The sequence below is a fragment of the Cydia pomonella genome, chromosome 9, assembly GCF_033807575.1.
Source record: "Cydia pomonella isolate Wapato2018A chromosome 9, ilCydPomo1, whole genome shotgun sequence".
Taxonomy (NCBI): Eukaryota; Metazoa; Arthropoda; class Insecta; order Lepidoptera; family Tortricidae; genus Cydia; species Cydia pomonella.
Genome location: NC_084711.1, coordinates 12,244,252 through 12,264,853, shown reverse-complemented (window position 1 = coordinate 12,264,853; position 20,602 = coordinate 12,244,252). Strand labels below are relative to the sequence as shown.

General features: G+C 38.2%; 1 protein-coding gene across 2 annotated transcripts; it reads right to left on the bottom strand.

Annotated features, from left to right (window-relative positions):
* Positions 1-17,585, bottom strand: LOC133521395 (protein nanos-like). Of its 2 annotated transcripts, none has more exons than XM_061856335.1 (8): positions 17,204-17,585; positions 13,068-13,170; positions 10,806-10,910; positions 10,155-10,313; positions 7,177-7,329; positions 6,310-6,464; positions 3,341-3,521; positions 1-2,115 (listed from the first exon to the last, which is right to left on the bottom strand). In XM_061856335.1, exons 1-8 carry the CDS (start codon positions 17,258-17,260, stop codon positions 1,928-1,930), a joined length of 1,101 nt encoding a protein of 366 aa, XP_061712319.1. In that variant the 5' UTR covers positions 17,261-17,585; the 3' UTR covers positions 1-1,927. The 2 variants fall into 2 exon arrangements, with proteins under 2 accessions (XP_061712319.1, XP_061712320.1); XM_061856336.1 differs by having other exon boundaries at positions 3,341-3,518; positions 17,204-17,584.
* Between the last annotated feature and the right edge of the window lie 3,017 nt (positions 17,586-20,602).

Below are 20,602 nucleotides of genomic sequence, written 5' to 3'. Positions count from 1 at the left end.
CCCATTTTTCTTATGATTTATTGGACCCATAAAGACACCAACACCATTATCAAAAATATAGTATTTCACTGATGTGGCAAATGATTAACCATAATTAATCAACAAGATAGAAACATTTGTATAAGAAATTGCAAACGCATTAACAACTTTATTAAATAGGTAGTTACGTAACAAATGTTGTGAACAAATAAACTCTGCAATTCTAACAAAAATTACTGTTTTTTTCCAATACACGCGGTAACTGCATACTTAAGAGTCCGCAGCAAGCTCGGCCGAATTTCACCTTCCGATACAAACGGAGTTTCGTTGTTATTTTAAAACTACGTGTTGAATTGTAATGAAATTAACTTTACAAATACAATGACATGAGGTATATCTATGCCTGTAATTAATTTACATAGCTCCAGCTTATACAACAAACGAAATAGAGCAAATACAAGTTTTGTATAAAAATTTAAATTCGCTATATTTTTTTAACTATGGTATCTGAAGCTACATAAACTATTTTAAGGAGATAAGGAGTATCTATATACTCCTTATCCTATTGTAAGTAAAATGTTTCAGAGCAATCTAACTAGTCGTTTTAAAATGAAAGCGTAACTACGTTTGTAAGGGGAACCGAGCTTGCTTCGGACCCTAATTGATAAATTACATTTCCGGTACATCATTCCTCAACTAGGTAATACTTATACTGGTAACTATTTGGTAAAAATACATTTACTAGCATAATGAAACGCCTCAAGATTCTATCGTGGTAATAAAATAAACTATATGAAATGTATACTTTTCATTTAAAACAACAGATTTGATTTCGAAATATATTGCTGTCAATACAATATTGAAACATGATATATTAAAAAAATATGTTGCCTTAAATATATAACAAAATTGTTTCTTGTTTGTTAGTGTATAAGAAAATTGATTATATTTCGCCATTTCAGGGCTATGTGCATGTACCCTCTATAAAATATTTATTTAATTAGGTATTAAAGTGATGTCTGCTCATTATTTTCGTTATTGGGGACGTAAGAGATGAGATGAGTGCCTAACCTTACACTAAGTTAATCTTATATTATTTTGTCTTCATTTAAAACTAATCAACGTTCTAAATAATTATAACATTAAATGTCACTTTATAAACGGATCCGAGAATTATCTTATATTAGTTATAAATGATGTGACACATAAAATATTAAATTTTGGCATAAGCCAAGCAACATAATTAATACACTTATACCTCCATACTCCATCTTTATCAGACTTTGTATCACATATAATACTAACATTACATCTAGTTTAATTCAACAGAAACTCCTAATCAACAGTTAAATTTAGATGATACTACATACCACTTTATATGGTTTCTAACAAGTCTACATAAATCTAAAATAACTTGTAGCAATAAAATCTGAGTATCAATGTACGTACCTAGTAACTAGTAAGCCAGTGTGGTAAGTCTGGCCAGTGCACAATGTGCACATAATCAACTTTAGTTGAAGATAAAAAGCAGTGAGCCTACTTTTATAAGTACTTATGCATTGCAATTGCTTTAAGTTAGCCACACATACCAGGGTATGCCTGCGCAGTTTTGCCTGTACAGTTCAACTGCACAGGTAAAGCTGTATAGGAAACTGCACAGTCGAATGCCATACACGCTTCGTTTTACCTGTGCAGTTGATAAAACTGCGCAGGCATAGCCCAGTGTGTATGGCCAGCTTTAGTAGTGCATATACATTGTAGCAGCTAAGATGGCACCGTTTTTCATGATTGTGTTATTAAGTACAATATTTTTAGTGCCTACAATACGGTTACATCTCAAAACATTTAGTAAGGAGAAGTGGCCGCACTGGCAAAAAGTAATTTAGTGGTATAAATCAACTCGTTTCAGGCTCCAGGCAGAACCGGGTCACCTAATCTACTGATATCTTTATAAAGTCAACTTTTGCTCTAATTCGGCCCACACGGGATCAAGCGGGGCGCAGGAGCGGTAGTCGCGCAGGAAGGAGGGCGTGGTCTCGCCGAACATGACGTAGTCACCCGCGGGCTCCATCTGCCCACGGCGGCGCCCCGATGCCAACCGCACGCTGCGCATCATGGCTGTAGATTTTACGCGTTCTGAAAATTATTGAGATATTTTATAATTGGTGATGTCTAGGCGATAAAGTCAATATGGTATTTTGCTTTTTTGGAGGTGAAGCTACTTATGAACATTTTTTCTACAGATACTACGCTTTAGTCCTTGCTAAATTGCTAATCAGCCATCAGTGCTAGCTAAGTAATAGGCAACATTATCTCAAGGATACACAATTTAAGTCCCTTTCGATTTATTGCACCGCCGTATGTTTGTTCTCGCTTCGCCACAATCGCCACCGGCATGGTATAAAAAAGCGGCCAAGAGCATGTCGGGCCACGCTCAGTGTAGGGTTCCGTAGTTACTTTTCCGTCACAATAAGCTAAACTGGAGCTTAAAGTATAGTAAATTGTTAACCAAGGGATGAAACGGTATCTTTCACCCGAGTTAAACAAATAGGCAAATTTGCATAATCAGTACCTAATTAAAGTAAGTCTTTTTACTATGAAGGGAAAACTTTTTGCGATAACTCAAAAATAGCTAAACTGATCATGTCCGCTATAGTTTTCATTTAATGTCTTTCTTAAGCTCTACTTCCACGATTTTTTTCATATTTTTTGGACCTATGGTTCAAAAGTTAGAGGGGGGGGGGGGGACACATTTTTTTTTCTTTCAGAGCGATTATCTCCGAATATATTCACTTTATCAAAAAATGTTTCTTAAAAACTCCTATTAGTTTTGAAAGACCTTTCCAACGATACCCTACACTCTAGGGTTGAAGCGAAAAAAATTTTTCACCCCCACTTTACGTGTAGGGGAGGTACCCTAAAAAAAATTTAATTTATAGATTTTATTGTACGACTTTGTCGGCTTTATTGATTTATATATCCATGCCAAATTTCAGCTTTCTAGCACTAATGACAACGGAGCAAAGCCTCGGACAGACAGACAGACAGACAGATGGACATGGCGATACTATAAGGGTTCCTAGTTGACTACGGAACCCTAAAAAGAGTACTTCTGCATATGCGAGCGGTAGTACGATTCACAGTTGCAGTTGTGTGCAGAGCTGTAATTACGCTCAGTGGCGGATGCAGGATTTTGGTTTGGGAGGAAATTTACCCAATTCCTAAACCTACCTTGTTTTAGTAGGGACCCTTAAATTTTTCATGGAGAGTCTCTGATGCTTTTTTCCTTGAACCCCTTAGCCACCCTCTAAATCCGCTACTGATTCCATTCATCTATTCTCAAAATTAAGTAACTATTTACCCTCTTCCGTGCTGAGCGGGCAGTACTTGACGGTGTGCGCGTGGTCGCCGCGCGCGCCGCAGCGCTTGCACACGAACTTGCGCAGCACGGGGCACGTCACGCGCCCGCCAGAGTCCTTCAGGACGTGCGAGCGGTAGTACGATTCACGTTCGCCGTTGTTCTTGCAGAATCGGCATTCCTGCTAACCAAAATGTTAATCTAGATGTTATTTTAGTAAAATATTATTGCCTGATAACTTATCTAGTGTGTCATCAACTGTTGGAATTGTTTGTTTTCTTATAATAAATTAATCATCATCGTAGATAAGATACACGTCCAAGCTGGATTCGTCCTTATTGACAAACGACAATGTGCAAAGTAAAATAAAGTAAATTTTATTTGTGGTACCTTTTGTCTGATAAAGTCAAAAATGAGTAAAACCGGGGTCCGCTTCAATTTCGTATAACTATGTGGCCCTCTGCTGCTAAACGGTTGTCGACCGCTGGAACTCATTTTCTGCCTTATGCAAAACGATTTCACTGTCACACCCAAGTGCTTACATAATATCAAAAATTGCAACTTTGCCTCATTTACTTTTAGCTTTGCCCATTCCCGAGAAAATCCTGAAACGGGTGGATCGTTGACTGCGAAGGTCAAGGCTAACATAGAAACCTTCTCATGTCAATCGTGGTATCCCGGTCAATCCCTCTCAGCAGGACAATTGAAGCCAAGGTTTATGAGGGTGATTTGAGGAGTGTCGACCGTCCGGATTCTTATGAGCGACACAATCGCTCCGGCAGGACCAGACACTTTCGCAGCATTACAGTCTAAGCATCCGAGTCCGTACCGTCCTCTCAATTTCCCAACAGAGCCAGACCGGAACTATCCTACCTTATGGGTTAAAGTCAAGGATGTGTCTCTGGCAATTAGCTCTTACCACAGTGGGTCAGCAGCGGGGCTAGATAGAATCCGTCGGACATCAGGCACGGCTGGTGACAGTGGATTGCGCTTGATGGAAGCACTGACTAAACTGTGCAATTTTTTGCTTAGCGGAAAGTTGAACCCGCAGGTATGTCCCCACTTGTATGGGGCTTTGAGACCGATAGCGATAGATAGGGAACACTTTCCGTCGACTTGTGGCCAAGCTTGGGTGAGGAGATGGCCTCTTATCTTCAGACATACCAGTTGGGTTTTGGGACACACTTGAGGGGCGAAGCGGTGATATATGCTGTGCGTGCTTTTGCATTGACCCTGGAGAATGCCAGTCGCGTCTTTATAAAACTCGATCTAAAGTTCGAACTTTTTGAATAAACGTCTTTATTATTATTATCTCTTCATTTATTTTTGATCTCCTTGGATTTCACGGGCCTATAAATCCCGGTCTTTTGATAGGCTTGCGTGGGGATATAGATCCAACACGTAGAGGCCCCTTGGAGAGCTTTAATGTCATGTAGAACGCCTGCTGGAACCCGTTCACAGGCGCAACAATAGACACCGATGAACCGGTCGCAGCAGGCATTGGGACTATTGTAGTAAAAGTGAACAGTATAACGGTCTATGGATTGAAGTTTGGGAGGACAATGAGACTGGGTTATTGCAAAGACGTCCGGACACCTGCCATAACAATGTTTTCACTAGTTATCGAGGCAGGCGGTGACTCGCCGTCCACTAGATGGGCCCCTGAAAATGCCGTCGTGAAGACGACCAGGAGCAACACCGGTGTGAGCGGCTCAGGGGTGTCGAGAGGTGTACGCCGCTTTCTACCCAGTGGCTGATAACAGCCACTGTGCCAACTCGCGTCTTATGCAAGTTTTCACTTCCACCCCTGGAGCATTTAGCTCTAACGACTCCTCTCTGGACGGCCAATGAAGGTAAGCCAGAGCTGAGAGTCCTGCGGGTCCCCTTGGGGTCCACTCTGACCGACGAAGACACGCCGGAGACGGAGACCCTGACCGACTCTCGGGAGTACTCGGGTCCGTAGGGTCGTAACTCCCCAACAGCTCGTCACAAGCTGCCCTGCGGATATATATTTATTATTATTATTATTATCTGAAAAATGCGTGTTATCACAGTGGAGAGGGACGTGTTGCTGGGTGAGGTTAAGGAGAATATTCATACGCTGTTTCCATTCCATCACCAGGTTTATCATTTGCCTTCCAACCTTTTTCTTTTTCACAAGTGGGGGCTCAGCATGGGGATCCACTGGGTCCACTCACTTTCAGCCTCGCAATTCAGAAGGTTATCATCGAGCCTTCTCTGCTATTAACGTCTGGTACCTCGATGATGGTACCATATTGGAATAGCCTCCTCCAATTGAGGGAGAATTTAAATCTTCTCGGGTCAGAGGTGTAGGGTTGGAGCCGGTGTAGCTTTATTTGACATTCATAACAGCATTGTAATATGCCTACTTGAATAATAAAGTATCTTTATCTTTATTGGGGGCAAACCAGAAGAGGTGAAGCAATAACTGCTTATTTCGCTGCCGCGCCTGTAGGATTTGGGGCTGGAAGTGAATTCCTCCAAATGTGAGGTTTTCCCCTGCGGACCCCAGTCGTCGTCTTTCTTCTGGGCTTTACATCCCGGCTTCACGGAACTTAGTACTAACTCTTTTCGTCTACTTGAGGCACCGCTTTTTCCTTACGCAGTTCCTGAGGCCCTCAAAATTTGTAGGGATCTTCTTCTTGCCAACGCTCGTCTCAAGAGTTTCAGTCCTCATGTGGCTTTAGTTTTAATGCAAAAGTGTCTGGTGGTTGCAAAGATCACCTATCTGTTTGCAACGGAAGCGACAAGGAAAAAGGCTGTCCATTGCCATGCAGCGTGGTAATGCCGCGAGCATTACGGGTACTTTGCACCGGAAGCGACAAGGAACGGTCTTGACTAGTTACACTATGTACTTAATTATTTTATATTTTTAACTCTAATTATATTTTTGGCAACATTAACATATCGATTGAATCGTATTAAATTTAAGACAGAAACATGTCACTTACATCTGGTACTCGTTTGTTCCTGGCTGTCTCGTTCCTTTTCTGCTCTAGGTCCCGGAGCAGTCCGTACAACACGGCGTTCGGCAGCGAGTTCAGCACTCGCACTTGCTCCGCCGAAATAGTTTCCAGCTGTTTCACAGGCAATGCCAGGTCCAGGTCTAAAATTTAAAATAATTGAAATACATTTTTAAAGCACGTGGTCCAGTCGATAGTTTATTTTCATTGATGCTTACAATCCTTCTCCAGGATGTTGGTGTACATATAGATGAACAATATTTACGTTTACTTTTCAATCGCAAACGTGGCTGTGCTTCTGTCTTTAAAGGGATTAGGCACATTCCCTATTTATTTTTGTCTATATAGTAGATTGTTGACCATTCAGGGATGAAAAGTACTCATTTCAGCCGAGGTAGTTTGGCGCTCGAACGCAGTGAGGAGGAAATGGTGCCTTTCATCCGAGTTAAACACTACTTACTTTTCATTTCGAATACTTACGAGGAATGCAACATACATGTGTATTAAAAAAAAAACAAGGCTAAATATAAGCCTTCATGTTACTTCTTAAGCTTAAGGGTACTTTCAATTAAAAATTTAGGTAAATGTATCTCTATTTATGGCATGGGGAGTTAAGTTAAATTAGGATAGAAATTGTTCAAGAAATCCATTTAAAGGCAAATTTTTATTGTTTATCGTAAAAAATGAAAAAAAAACCTACTTGGAATAAAATATGCTTTATCTAGTCCAGAAATCCGTATCCGTATTACTTTCTGTACACTTCATACAACAACAATGAACCACTTTCAGAGCATGTGAAATGAAAAAGTACATATTCTCTGCATGTGGTGGTGTGGAGGACGACTATATACATACCATCGAAGAATTTGTTAGCCTGTGTAATATCTGGCGCAGTGGTGGATTTAATCCATTCCGACTTTGGACGTGGCACCTGCTGTGACGTCATCATTTCTTGCTCAGACCACTTCTCCCGCAGGTACCAATTCGAAGGAGCCTTGCCGACGTCATCTAAAAAGTCGCCTTGGTAAGTATCGAACTGTATTGAAGGCCGTTAGAATATGATATTATGGTCGACTTAACTGGTGACCGAAGAGCTGGCGGCTTCCTCGCACAACGTATCAGTATTTGCGATACAACGAGGAAATGCCGCCAGCATCCTTGGCACAATGCCTCAGGGGCCTATTTTAGATTTAAGCTAGTTATAGTAATCTTCTGTATATATCCATTATGCATATTGTTAATACAAATTATATAGTACCTGGGCGACCGGTTATAACTATTTATTGTAATATGGTGGTGTATAGGTGATAATCTTAACTACATTTTTTTACTAAATTAAACTAGTCTAAAACAATAAAAATTAAAAAAAATATATATAAACTTGAACATATAAAAAAACAACAAAAGATAGTCACCGGGCGAGATTCGAACCCGTAACACTCGTTTAGCAGTCCGTGTCTTAACCCGCTGTACCAGACGGACAGTGGCCGGCAACACGAAATTAGCGACCATATTCTGCGTCGAAAGAAAAACGCATGAAAACCCGAAAACACGCGTTTTCCCAAACATAAGACTAATTTAGATTTACCCCCAAAAACCCCCATATACCAAATTTCAGCAAAATCGTTAGAGCCGTTTCCGAGATCCCGGAAATATATATATATATATAAGAAACCATGAAAGTATAAGTACGAGTCTACCGCGATACTTTCATGGTTTCTTCTTAAATCCGACGTTTCAGCTGAGTTGCACCAGCTTTAATGAATAAAAGTAGGTATATCGCGGTAGACTCGTTCATATAATTAATATTTTTTAAGAAAAAAATACCGATGTCAACTTCAACCGGTGAAAGAAATATTAAGTATTGTTGATATTGGATTTCATACAATGAAAATAAAAAGACAGCGTCCTACGCGTAATTATGTAGAAAAGGAGGTAAAAGGAGGTTTGTCACTGCACCCACCTTGACACATTTCAGATTTGCAGGTTGACTGGTAATACCCGCAATAGGGTATTCAACTGTATTTAAAATAAATTATTTCACACCATGCATGAAATAATAATAAAAAAGGCTATAAGTTTGCTTAAAGGAGTTGAGAAGTACCCTCAATTCCTCATGGAATCCATCATCAGAACTCAAGCTTGACTAGAATGTGCCTTGAAAACCCAACTGCTTCACAAACATGCGAAGAGAACAAAACAAATTGCCAAACGTGAACTATGCAGCGTTGAAGAGTTCTATTCTGTTCATCATCAGCAGTTCCGCTTCATCAAATGTCACTTCTACAAATGTAAATGCTTGATTTGATGATGAAAATACTAAAATCGCTATATATATATGCTTTTAACATTTGAGGAGTTCCCTAGATTCCTCCTGGACTGCATCAACTTGACAAAAAATTGTTTAAAAAATTTAATTTGCTTCACAAACACAGCGAAGACGACAAATCGCCAAACGTGGACTATGCGTCGTTGAAGAGTTTCATTCTCATCATCATCAGCAGTTCCACTTCATCAAATGTTACTTTTTAAATGTAGGTAAATGCTTGATTTGTTGATGAAAATACAAAAATCGCTATATGTATGCTCTTCACATTTGAAGAGTTCCCTCGATTCCTCATGGATCCCATCATCAGAACTGAGTTTTGACAAAAAAGGGTCAAATCTGTATATATATAAATACAATCAAAAAAAATATTTTAAAATCGGTATAGAAATGACGAAGTTATGAAGTAACAAACATTAAAAAAAAAACATACCAACCGACTTGATAACCTCCTCCTTTTGAAATCTTGAAATCGGTTAAAAATGTGTACAAAACGCGGGAGTTTTAAGTGTCGTAATATGGAATATTGACGAAGGATCTCTAGAACTGTGTCGTATGCCTAATTATTAGACCGCAATGTGACTTCAGAGGGCCTACCGCGAACCATGTTCGACGTGTTGCCTCACTGTCAGACTTACGTACGAATTTACAAGTGCAACAGAGAGCCAACACGTCGAACGTGGTTCGCGGTAGGCCCTCTGATCCTTGTAGTGGTGTTCCTAGTGTTCTAGAAACCTGATGTTGCCAGGCTGGAATGTGGTGCAGTTAGTCCCACCAGGCTGTCGAAGTTTCCCCTTACAATTCACATACATTCGCCATCGAAAAAGTCACAATATCTTTGCCACAAATCGGACTTCAGTGGTTTTAGCTCTTAGCGTAATTGCACTACCTTATTAAATTATTAATATTGGTAAAATTTAACGAGCATTTATTTACCTTTACATGACATACCTATTTTGTATTTGCAAAAATATTATTTATTTGAGTTTTAGACTAACTAAAAGTTTGAAGGACTAATGTTATGCATGTTTACAAAAGTACAGTCGCCTCTAAGAAATGTGCAACATAGGAATCTTCTTAGGGGTTCCGTAGTCAACTACCATCTGTCCGTCCGCGGCTTTGCTCCATGATCGTTAGTGCTAGAAAGCTGCATAAATTATGCATGGCGACAGAACGATAAAATAAAAACTTTCTAGCAGTTCAGTTCTAGCAGATAGGTATGCTTCTACAGTACGGGCGGATATAATAGTCATAATATTCTACGTGACAGCTTGATAAAGACATTATCCATATTTCAATCACGTGGTGTTAAAAACTGACACTTAAATTTTCACATGGACAAAGCCATCCATAGTTCACCTATAGCCCTATACCAACCTTTGATTAGCGTTATAAATAAAGAGAAGTATTTTATGCGTGAAGTTACTTATCGTCAGAAATTATTGTAGGTTACCATACATAAACAAACGTCTAATATAAAGAAGCTGGGTATGTACAATGAACTCACCATTAAAAAAAATTGGAGGCTTTATGAGATCGGGCGTGGTTGTAGAGTGGATCCACTCAGACCTGGGACGCGGCAAGCGCTGCACGGGCGTAGCCTCTGGTTCGGGCCAAGACTTCTGTCGCAGGTATACGCTCGATGGACCCATGCCAATATGGTCTCCTGTAACAGTAGTCAAGTGAATTAGAAATATCTTGGGTTGGTTATTTTAGTTATTTTAGCTGGATTAAGTATAAAGTAAATTTCTATTACTTTTTAAATGTATGCAACACAAGTAACGCATTTAGAGTAATTTAGACATAGACATAGAGGAAGTATTATTCATTTAAGTATTTATTTCGGGTTATACCCTCTAGTTACCACCGAATTGTTTCCAGTGGTAATTACCTACCGGGAAATGTTTTATCCACCTTATACCAGTTTTTTACCTATTAAGTTTTAAAAATAGTTGAATAACTTTCTTTATTTTAATTTGGCACATACATTCCAGTATGATGAAATTTTGTTGATTTATTGGGGCTCACTCTGTGTACGGTCTGTGCATTATGGAATAAGCAGATTTAAGTAACAAAGTATTAAACCATATGACCCATTGACGCATTCCCTGTCCGCCTGTCTCGACACAAACTCAAACCCTTGATTATCAGCACTAACCTGGCGGGTTGGATCTTTTATCTTCATCGGGGTTGTACGGACTGTCGTACCCGTTCATTTTGAATTCGCTCATCATTTCTTGCAGCGTGCTTCTTTGCACCATCACTGAAACAGCAATAAGCAAGTATAATAAGTAAATAAAACGCTTTAAATATACACACGAGTTGTTAAAATATTTTCTATAAAGGATTTGAAAAATGTAAATATTATTTCACCACCCCACTGGTAAAGGCCCTCTGATCGTTCAAAACCGAATGTGAAAGTTACATTTTATCCACATGTGGGGCAAAGTAATCAATCAGATGCAAATTTTGAGTTGTTTCCTTATGTTAGCTGGTAGAATTAACTTTTAAATTATGATTTTGAATGATATTTTTTTTATTTCGTTCATTTGGATTTAATTTGTTTTGATTTTTTTGGTATTTCATAGTTATTAATGTTATTATTTTCCTCGCATAGGTGTGGTGAAAACTTGTGTGTTTCACTCGGAGGCAAAGTTTATTTAACCCTCGTGCCTTGAAACCCTCGCATCGCTCAAGATTCCAGTTCTCGAACCAATCGCTACGCTCGGAGTTCAATTTTGGGATCTTTCGCTTGCTCGGGTATCAATATTAGCACGAGCGGTTAAACAACAACTTTACCCTCTTGTGAAACTAATAACTATTGTTTAAACAAAGGTCATCAAAATTGATATATACTTTCCGGAAATGTTTTTCGTTTGTTTTCGAATTTTATTTAGCGTTTTATATTAAATGTATAAATCGATTCACACACCTTACTCAATTCAGTAACTGTCGGCAGGGATGCAGCAATACGTAGCAGATATCTTTACCGTGTCAAGGTATGTAAAGCGTTTTAAGGTGGTTTAAGACTAAGACTGACTTTCGTTTGACATTTTAGAAACAGGGCTATAACCGCAAACACCGAAGTTTCCAAATTGCGGGCATTTTTCTCTGCCACTCTAATTATGCTTTAATTGGTGTAAAAAGGAAAGATGCCCTTTGCGAACTTCGGTGTTCGCGGTAGGCCCTCACCCTTAGATTCTGCCGGGATAAGTATTAAAAATAAGATGAACCTGCTAGTAATTTTTTTGATATTCTGCTTTTACTGCATGGATATGACACGGTGGGCAAAGCTATGTCGAAAAGGTAAAGTTACCAGTTTTGATAGTAGGTACCTATTTTAATTACATAGTATCTATTTTCAGTCTTCCTGATCAATTGATCACTCCCTGCCCTTACCTTCTCAGCGTCGACTGTCATTACTCATACTCATACTCATACTCATTATTTATTGGTAATAGGTGATTACATGTCAACTTACATAACTAGTACAAATAACATAAAAAAAAGGAATTGAAATTACAACATATTAATTAAAATACATTAGGTACTTGCAAAAATAATTACTACTTGCTTGTAATTAGGTTTTTATTATTGTAGAAGAGTTGTAACATGGATGTACATGATAAAAGGGGTTAGGGGACCGTACGTGAACTGAAGAGAGAAGTTCAGGAGCCGCCTGATTATTGATGCGAAAAAGTATCGTTCGGTTTTAATTTAAGTTTCCGATTGACTTATGCTTCAAGGTAAAATAGCATATCCGGCAATAAGCAAATGAGAGTGCGTCCCTTCTCAAAGAATAAACCGCCAAGCATTGTCTGGTCATGCTCAGTGTAGGGTTCCGTAGTTATCCATCCGTCACAATGATGCTTTGAACGGGCGATAGTAGTAATTAATAATCATCTTATAACAAGTAAAAGGGAGTACAGTCACCTGCAATAATTTAAATTTATTCTTCGAAGGCCGCATAAATATGTGTCCCGCTCTTATGGCTGTTTTAAGATTTTTTTTTTCATATTTTTTGGACCCATAAGTTAGAGCGGATTAGGGGAGGGACACATATTTTTTTTCTTTCAGAGCGATAATTTCCGAATATATTCACTTTATTAAAAAATGGTCGTAGGAGACCCTTATTCGCTTTGAAAGACCCATCCAACTACCCCGCACCATTGGGTTCTGATTGGGTTAAAGCAAAAAAAAAATGTATAGGAGGTACCCTAAAAATATTTTTTTGTAGGTTTATTTTATCGTTCTGTCGCCATGCATGATTTATGTACTTACCCATACCAAATTGCAGCTTTCTAGCACTGACGATCATGAAGGAAAGCCGAGGACGGACAGACAGACAGACAAACGGACATGGCGAAACTATAAGGATTCTTAGTTGCCAATAGAACCCTAAAAATGCTGGAATACTTACAATCTAGCAGATCTGCGGATTGATACTGGCGCTGTTTGTCCGCAATACCCAACTGCGTTTGTTTCAGAGCTGCGGAAGGCCACGAATCCAAGCTCGCCCATGACTAAAAGCACAGATTAATAGTTCTTACGAACAGATACTTATCTCTCAAAGAAAACGCAAATACCTACTGTTTTAATACCTACACAAAAATACAATGGCGCAACGCTAGGGTTGCCGGCGCTTAGAAATGATTTTACAAATAAGTATATACTTTAACTATAGATTCTATAGAAGATATCTACCTACTTAAGTAGGTACAAATAAAAGTTTTAATGGTCAAACTAGCATTAGAACTTGCCAGTATCTGTATGAAAGGGAAGCGTAAAATAACTATGTGCAAGATAAGTAAGTAAGTAAGTAAGTATGTAAATATTCTTTATTGTGCACCATACAGTTAAAAAAAACACCGAAAGCGAAATACAAGCTTAACACTACCTACTCTTACCTAAGAACAGGCGGCCTTATCGCTAAAAAGCGATAAGAGATATGCATAATTATAATATTCCGTTTATGCGTTTCATTCCGACGAGTGACTGCGAAACATTTTAAAGGTCATATCTTCGTGCAGTAACCGCAGTGTTTACGCCGTTTTATAAATCGCACAATGAACCTAGCAAAAATTAATTGTAAAACTTCGTTTAAAGTTTGAAAACTTAATAGTTTTTTATGTTACACAAAAAAGAAAATATTATATAAAACATAAATAGACATACACCGTATATCGTAATTAAAAATAATAGCAATAGGTGTACTTATATTGACAATTTCTACTTACTTTTCCTATCTATCGGAAGAGCAAAAACGAAACCAACAACATTATTCAAAAAGTATTTAGATTATTACCTACTCAAGCATTGTTTTTATAGTGTTAACGACTTTCTGGACCATAGTGATTAGTTTTATAGTTTATTTGTTTGATTGTTCCTAGTTTTGATTTCATAGGTATTTTGTGTAAACCAAAGATACTTATAGATGTAAGAATAAGATATAAGTAAAAATATTTGTACACCGCCTTCACGGTAGAATATGAAATCACTACCTAATTCTAATTTAAGACCAAATCAATGTACCATATTCTGACAAATAAATACATTTCTATTTCGATATTTTTTATTAGTTTTGTTGTTTTTTGTTTCCATCCACAATAAAAGCTGTGTTATTTATTCGTGACGAAGATATTTCTTTCGCATATATTTTGGCATATTAAGCGGGCCACTCACACACCTGCCGCAGGGACAATATTGGAATTGGACCCTTAATTGCCTCCTTAATAGTGATGTGTGTAGAGAAGCAGGGGCAATTTTTAGATTGGGCCTGCAGCAGGGCGGCAGGGGCGCAAGACCTTCATAGATCCCTAGATTGTATCTACCGCCCTACTAGGTTGCTACATGTGTAGTACGATTGGGGCAATTCCAGTCAGTTCATTGGCGACTACTGAACCAAACGGAGGTCACTTGTCACAATGAATAAAGAACGTGAAATTTTGACACGGAAAGTGCACGGTAGCACAGAAAGTGCCAAGGCGATACCAATCCTTTGGTGCTTTGATAACACAGGAGTCATTCTCGTCAAAGTGCGTTCAGCGGGACTATCACTTACACACTGAGTGGCAGGCTAGTGTGTAGAAAACAGTCTAAAATTGCTCCGACCGCCGTGCGACCGGTCAAATTAAGTCAAATTTCACTAAAGTCAGGAACTAATTCTAAGGACTAATAAAATCACTACGGATTGTTTTGTATGGGCTATAAAGCGCGTATGTAGGCAGAAAATGAACAGTTGTCATAACAGTTTCGCCTCTGGCTAGGTAAGTACGCTTATTCTTTAGCTTAGTGACAGACGTCAAACGCCGAAAATTGAAAATGAAAATGGTGGACACAATTTGTTCTCGATAGCCTGTCTAGTATATCTATGACAGTGATTATTATTTATTAATCACTGATTAAATCATACCGTACCATTCTGGACTTATTGCAATCCTTAGGGCTGATTTAGACGGCACGCTAACTCGCATGCGATTTTAGTTACATTGCGGACTATTGAGGTTACAACCAATTCGGCCGACCGATCAAATACCGCAATGTAATGAAACTCGCATGCGAGCTCTCGCGCCGTCTAAATGAGCCCTTAATGTCTAAACAATAGATCTATATATATAAAAATAATATAGCGAATAGTAGCGCAAAGCGCAAGTAGCGAATTAAAAATAATAGTACATTACGAAACCAGCGCGAAAAATAGGAAATACGAACCGAGTGGCGATCAATTAAAACACGACCGAAGGGAGTGTTTTAAATCGACTCGAGTTGCGAATTACCTATTCGCACATGTATCGTACAACGTTTTACAGTACATATGGCCCTTTAAATGTTCGACACAGTAACGTAATATGCAAATTTTCGCACTAGTGCGGTAAAGTAGCACCATATGTACTGTATAGTTGCAGGTTCGCATCCGTGCCTTTCAGAGGTCATAAAACCAAGAAAAAAAGTGCAGACTGGAAATGATCAAAGAAAGTTTGATTACTATTCTAGCTATTTTAAGTAATATTTTTAGCACGTATGTATACTTAGAAGTATAATTAAATTATCAGTTTTATAAAGTTTTTAAAATAAATCTTAGAGAAATTTAGTGGACGAGAACTAACATACTTACCAATTTTATGAAAAATTTAGTTTTCGACCACGAACGGACGGAAACCCAAATAGTATAGGCGAATATTTAGAATGGTGATTTTAAATATATCTAATAAATACATTTGTTTTTTCTTTCAGTATGACCTGTATCGCCTATTAAAGCAAGCATTTAGTTGACGTCAACTCATTTGTCAATGGGTGTGAATAAAATGGAATTGTGTACGACTGATTCAGTGATTCTGGACCGATTTAAATTAAGGGTTGTTGTATATGGTATGAAAATAGCTGAAGTCCAAGAAAGGACATAGGTTAGGTTTATCACGAAAATAATCATTATACGCGGTTGAAGTCGCAGGCAGAAGCTATATAAGCTTAGAAAGGGATAGCATGATTCGTCTGAATCGCTGTCAAACTTCGATTTTGTAGGAAGTGTCATTTCTGTATGTTAGTACTATTATTTATTCTGTGCTCTGTGCTAGTACTAGCATCGCACCCAAAATGAAGAGATGCCAATAGCTTTTGGTTCTTATTTTTCCAGACTGTATAGTATAGGTATCTCCAGCAGGTACTTACTTGAGCATGTTAGAAAGAGTTGGCTGTGTTTAGTCTTTATTTATGTATAAATAAATATTATAGGACATTATTACACAAATTGAGTAAGCCCCACAGTAAGCTCAATAAGGCTTGTGTTGAGGGTACTTAGACAACGATATATATAATATAAAAATATCCATAAATACTTTAATACATAGAAAACACACATGACATGAGGAATAAATATCCCTGCTCATCACACGAATAAATGCCCTTATCAAGAGACCCGGGACCATCAGCTTCGTAGGTAGGGTCACTACCCACTAGGCCAAACCGGTCGTCAAATAATAATAAAAATTGTAATTGTAAAATTGTAAATTGTGTTTGTGTTGTTGTTGTATAATTATAAAAGTTGTAAACGTTCTACTCGACATTACCCACATTCTGGAAATATGAGGGGTAACTAAGTAGAGTCCTGCCTACCGACTCAATTATGTTGAAAATTTACGCAACGCTAAAATGAACAAATATAGGCAGTATAGGCACTTATAGTTACTCGCCGTACTCGGGTACGTACCTATCAAACGTATTTCTTAGATATTACATGTAAATCATGTTATTTAAGTTCTAATTACAGGTAGGTATAATGTAGCATCTAAGAAAAAAGAGTAAGAGTGGGCTTTGCGGGTCTGTATTTTATAAGATTTCCGCGGTGTGGTACAAATTGTAGGTACTTTTATTTTCAACACATTACATAATTATACCTACCTATCATTTAGTTTGTGTTTTTACAAAAAAAATAACGGAATCCATTATTTATTAAAGTGCAATTTACTCCATCTAATTATGACTGTATGTACATACATAGTACATGTTTACCAATAAACATAGGTATTTTATTATTAACAAAATTAAATCCAAACTTACCGATCTTGCCGAACTGCCGCTGCCAGTACCATAATCACTAAAGACATTCTTCTCCATTCGTTCTAAATTAAAAAAATATTAAAATTACGATCAAGATCAGCCACTTCAGCCAGATACCGCGCGCGTCCTGACCCGTCCACCGTTAAAACGTGAATGGGCTCTCTATTGGTCCATTCGAACACGGTTTCAATTTACCGAGACGATTCGTTTTGGCGTCGGCAAATCACAAAGGTAGGTAGGTTTTTCTCGATAAAAGACGACGCTACAGGTGGCGAGAAAGTACCGGCAAGTGAGGTTAGCTGATATTGTTTAATTTATTCGATTAACGTAAACAGGGATGTAATGGATGAGGTATGGGAACTGAAAGCGGAACCAGATGTTTTCAATTTAGTAACCAGAAACAGAATCGGAACCAGAATTGGAGTCTGAGTGAGAAGTGGACGAGATGTTAGTGTAGGATTGCCACCCTTTTTCTACAAAAAAAAAGTATTTTTGTCAAAATATTGAAAAAATATAGTATTTCATGGGAAAATGGGAAAAAATAGAACGCCAATTTGAGGCGAATTGCGGTATTTAAACATGCAAGTCGCATACCATGTGATGACCGTGACATTTGTATTCCCCTTTCTTTAGTGATGAAAATATAGTATTTTTCATACTATATTAATTTTTGTATAATATATAGTACAGTTGACTAAAATATAGTACGAAAAAATGTACGAGTAAATGTAGTGTAGTAGTAGTAAATGTAGTAATCAGTCTTGCAGCACTTGCTTGACTTGCTTGCCGTACAGCACGTGGCAAGCGGGGAGATGAGCGAATGGCAGGTATTAACCTGTTTGTTGTGATGTACGCGGGGCTACGCCGCACATGTCCTGCTGCCATGCTGAGCTTTGAACCGGAACCGAAGCGGATTGCAGCCGGGGCTTGTAAAATTTTCGGAGTCGCGAAATTTATGTTAACTTAATTTTATTGATTGCCGCCGAAATTGCCAACGCCGTCAGACTCTGCCTTAGCTGCGGGTGCTGCGGGAAGTGCAGCCCTCGCCCGCTGTGACAAAGCTCGGGAGTCGAAGCTGCGGATGAGTATTCGTATTCAACAAACTCCATATTCGGCCCACCTCTACTAAAAACTTAAGCTACCTCTTCTATTGCTGTAAACAGTGTTGGCCGAACGTTAATTGCAATTGACCATTATTGTAAATACGTAGGTACTCGTATAGATTTATAAGGCCAGTGGTTACTCCCTCTAGTCCCTCTGGTTCGGATAGAAATACCGTATTCATTTGAAATTTGTAAGTGGTAATACAAATTAAATCGTAGTGGTTATATTCTCTGATACAAATAATTATGGGTGTACCTAATAAACAGCCGATACCGGGATTTTCGTACGGCCTGGCTCGGCTAATAAATCCTTGAGTGTGCCGCGCCACAAAAGTAGAACTTTATTGCTAGGCAAGAGGTGTCATAATCGTATAAAATGTACTAGTAAGATTGTTTACGTAGGTAGGTAGTACCTATTCATTTCGGCTCGGTTCTCTTGAAGTATGACCCTAGTGCGATGTGGTACTATTAGGGTTTTGTTTTCAGTTAGTGTAGTAGTATATAATAGAGTTGATTTTAACCTAAGTGTAAGAATAAGAATTTCCAATATTTATTTATATTGTTGGTGGTTATTATAGGTACTAACATTTACTTTCAATAGGGATTGTTAGTGAACCTTATCAATATTGAAATTATAGAATACCTAGTTCGAAGCGCTGTGTTGAGCGGTAGGCTTGCGGCTTCCAAGTCGGAGGGAGGACGGACGTAGGGTAGAATGAAGGTTAAAAGGTTAAGGTTTAATATCATTTAATCTCATTAAGAATTTTTACAATTCACTTGCACGAGATAAAACATTAATAATGAAAAGATTATAAAAAGATAGATATTATAAAGAAGATAGAAGTTCATGATATTTATGCAATGTGTTTATTATTGTTTGATCACCTAATTTACAAGTTGCGTTTCCGTACTTAAACGTAATCATCGTGTGGAAACTCGCATAGAGTTAGGCCAAGCTAAGTTGGCAGCGATTTTAATAGTCCAGATCTAGACTGACCAATGTATTCATTTTAAACGTCTAACTCTACATCACCGAAAATATTCTAAGGTGTGAATAAAGTCCCCAACCCGCATTGTGCCGACGTGGAGACTGTAGCCCTGCTGTAGCCTTAAGCAGGCGGTCATCGTGAAATCTGCAGCTCACAGAGCCATTACTATTTTATATGCCTGATTTTTTCATAGCTTGTCCTAAGGTTCGGCAGTTTCGGACGTTTTAAGGTGGGTTGAGATGATATTGGATTTTTTACTCAGCTAGTACAGACATAATTCAAATACAGAATTGATAATAATGAAATTATCTTTATCATTTTATTTTATTATCTTTCTAAATGTCATAGTGAGCGTGTAATGAGTGTTTAAATATTGGAAACCAACTAAATTGACAGCAATATTTTTGTACCTGACGGTATAAGCACGGGCGAGCCTTTAAGGCCGGCCTTACACAGTCTAAATTTGGTCTGAATCTAAATCTGAATTCATAATCTGATTTCATATTAATAATTCAGAACGCACGAAATTGCGTACAATTTAACTATTCCCCACACACCTGTTTTTTTTTTCAGATTATGAATTTCTCAGATTGATCTGTCAGAATGATACTGACGTGCGTTATGAATTACGGACGCAACTCTTTTTCCATGTTTTATGTATGGATAAGCGGTGGTGGCCGAGTGGATATCACGTCCGACTTTCAATCCGGAGGTTGCGGGTTCAAATCCTGGCTCGTACCAATGAGTTTTTCGGAATTTATGTACGAAATATCATTTGATATTTACCACTAGCTTTTCGGTGAAGGGAAACATCGTTTCAGATTCCACAAATGGGTTCCCATTTGTGGAATCTGAAATACATAATGTTCATGTTGTTATTTAACTCCCCATTCCATAAATCATGATACTTTTACCTAAATTGTTAATTGAAAGTACCCTCAAGAAATACTACCTACTTATAAAAGTTTAAGGGTTGTAGGGGTACTAAAAAGTTACAAAAGGAACCCTTATGGTGCGACTCTAGGAAAATGTGAAAAAAAAAACAAAGTCCCCCACGCCCTAAGTTTACCGTTTGAAATAGAGGTGGACTGATTAAAACTTTTAGAACGCCATTTGAAAGAATCCTTATTCTTTCACTGATATGTGTTACATTTGTTAAATATCAAAAAGTGCCAGTGGCAGGCTCATATGCATATCTGCCACCAGTTTTCCCTTAGTCGCCTTATTATACGACACCCACGGGACGAGATGGAGTGAGTGGTGCTATTCTTTTCGATTCGGGCTTAATGCGAGTACCATAGTTTACT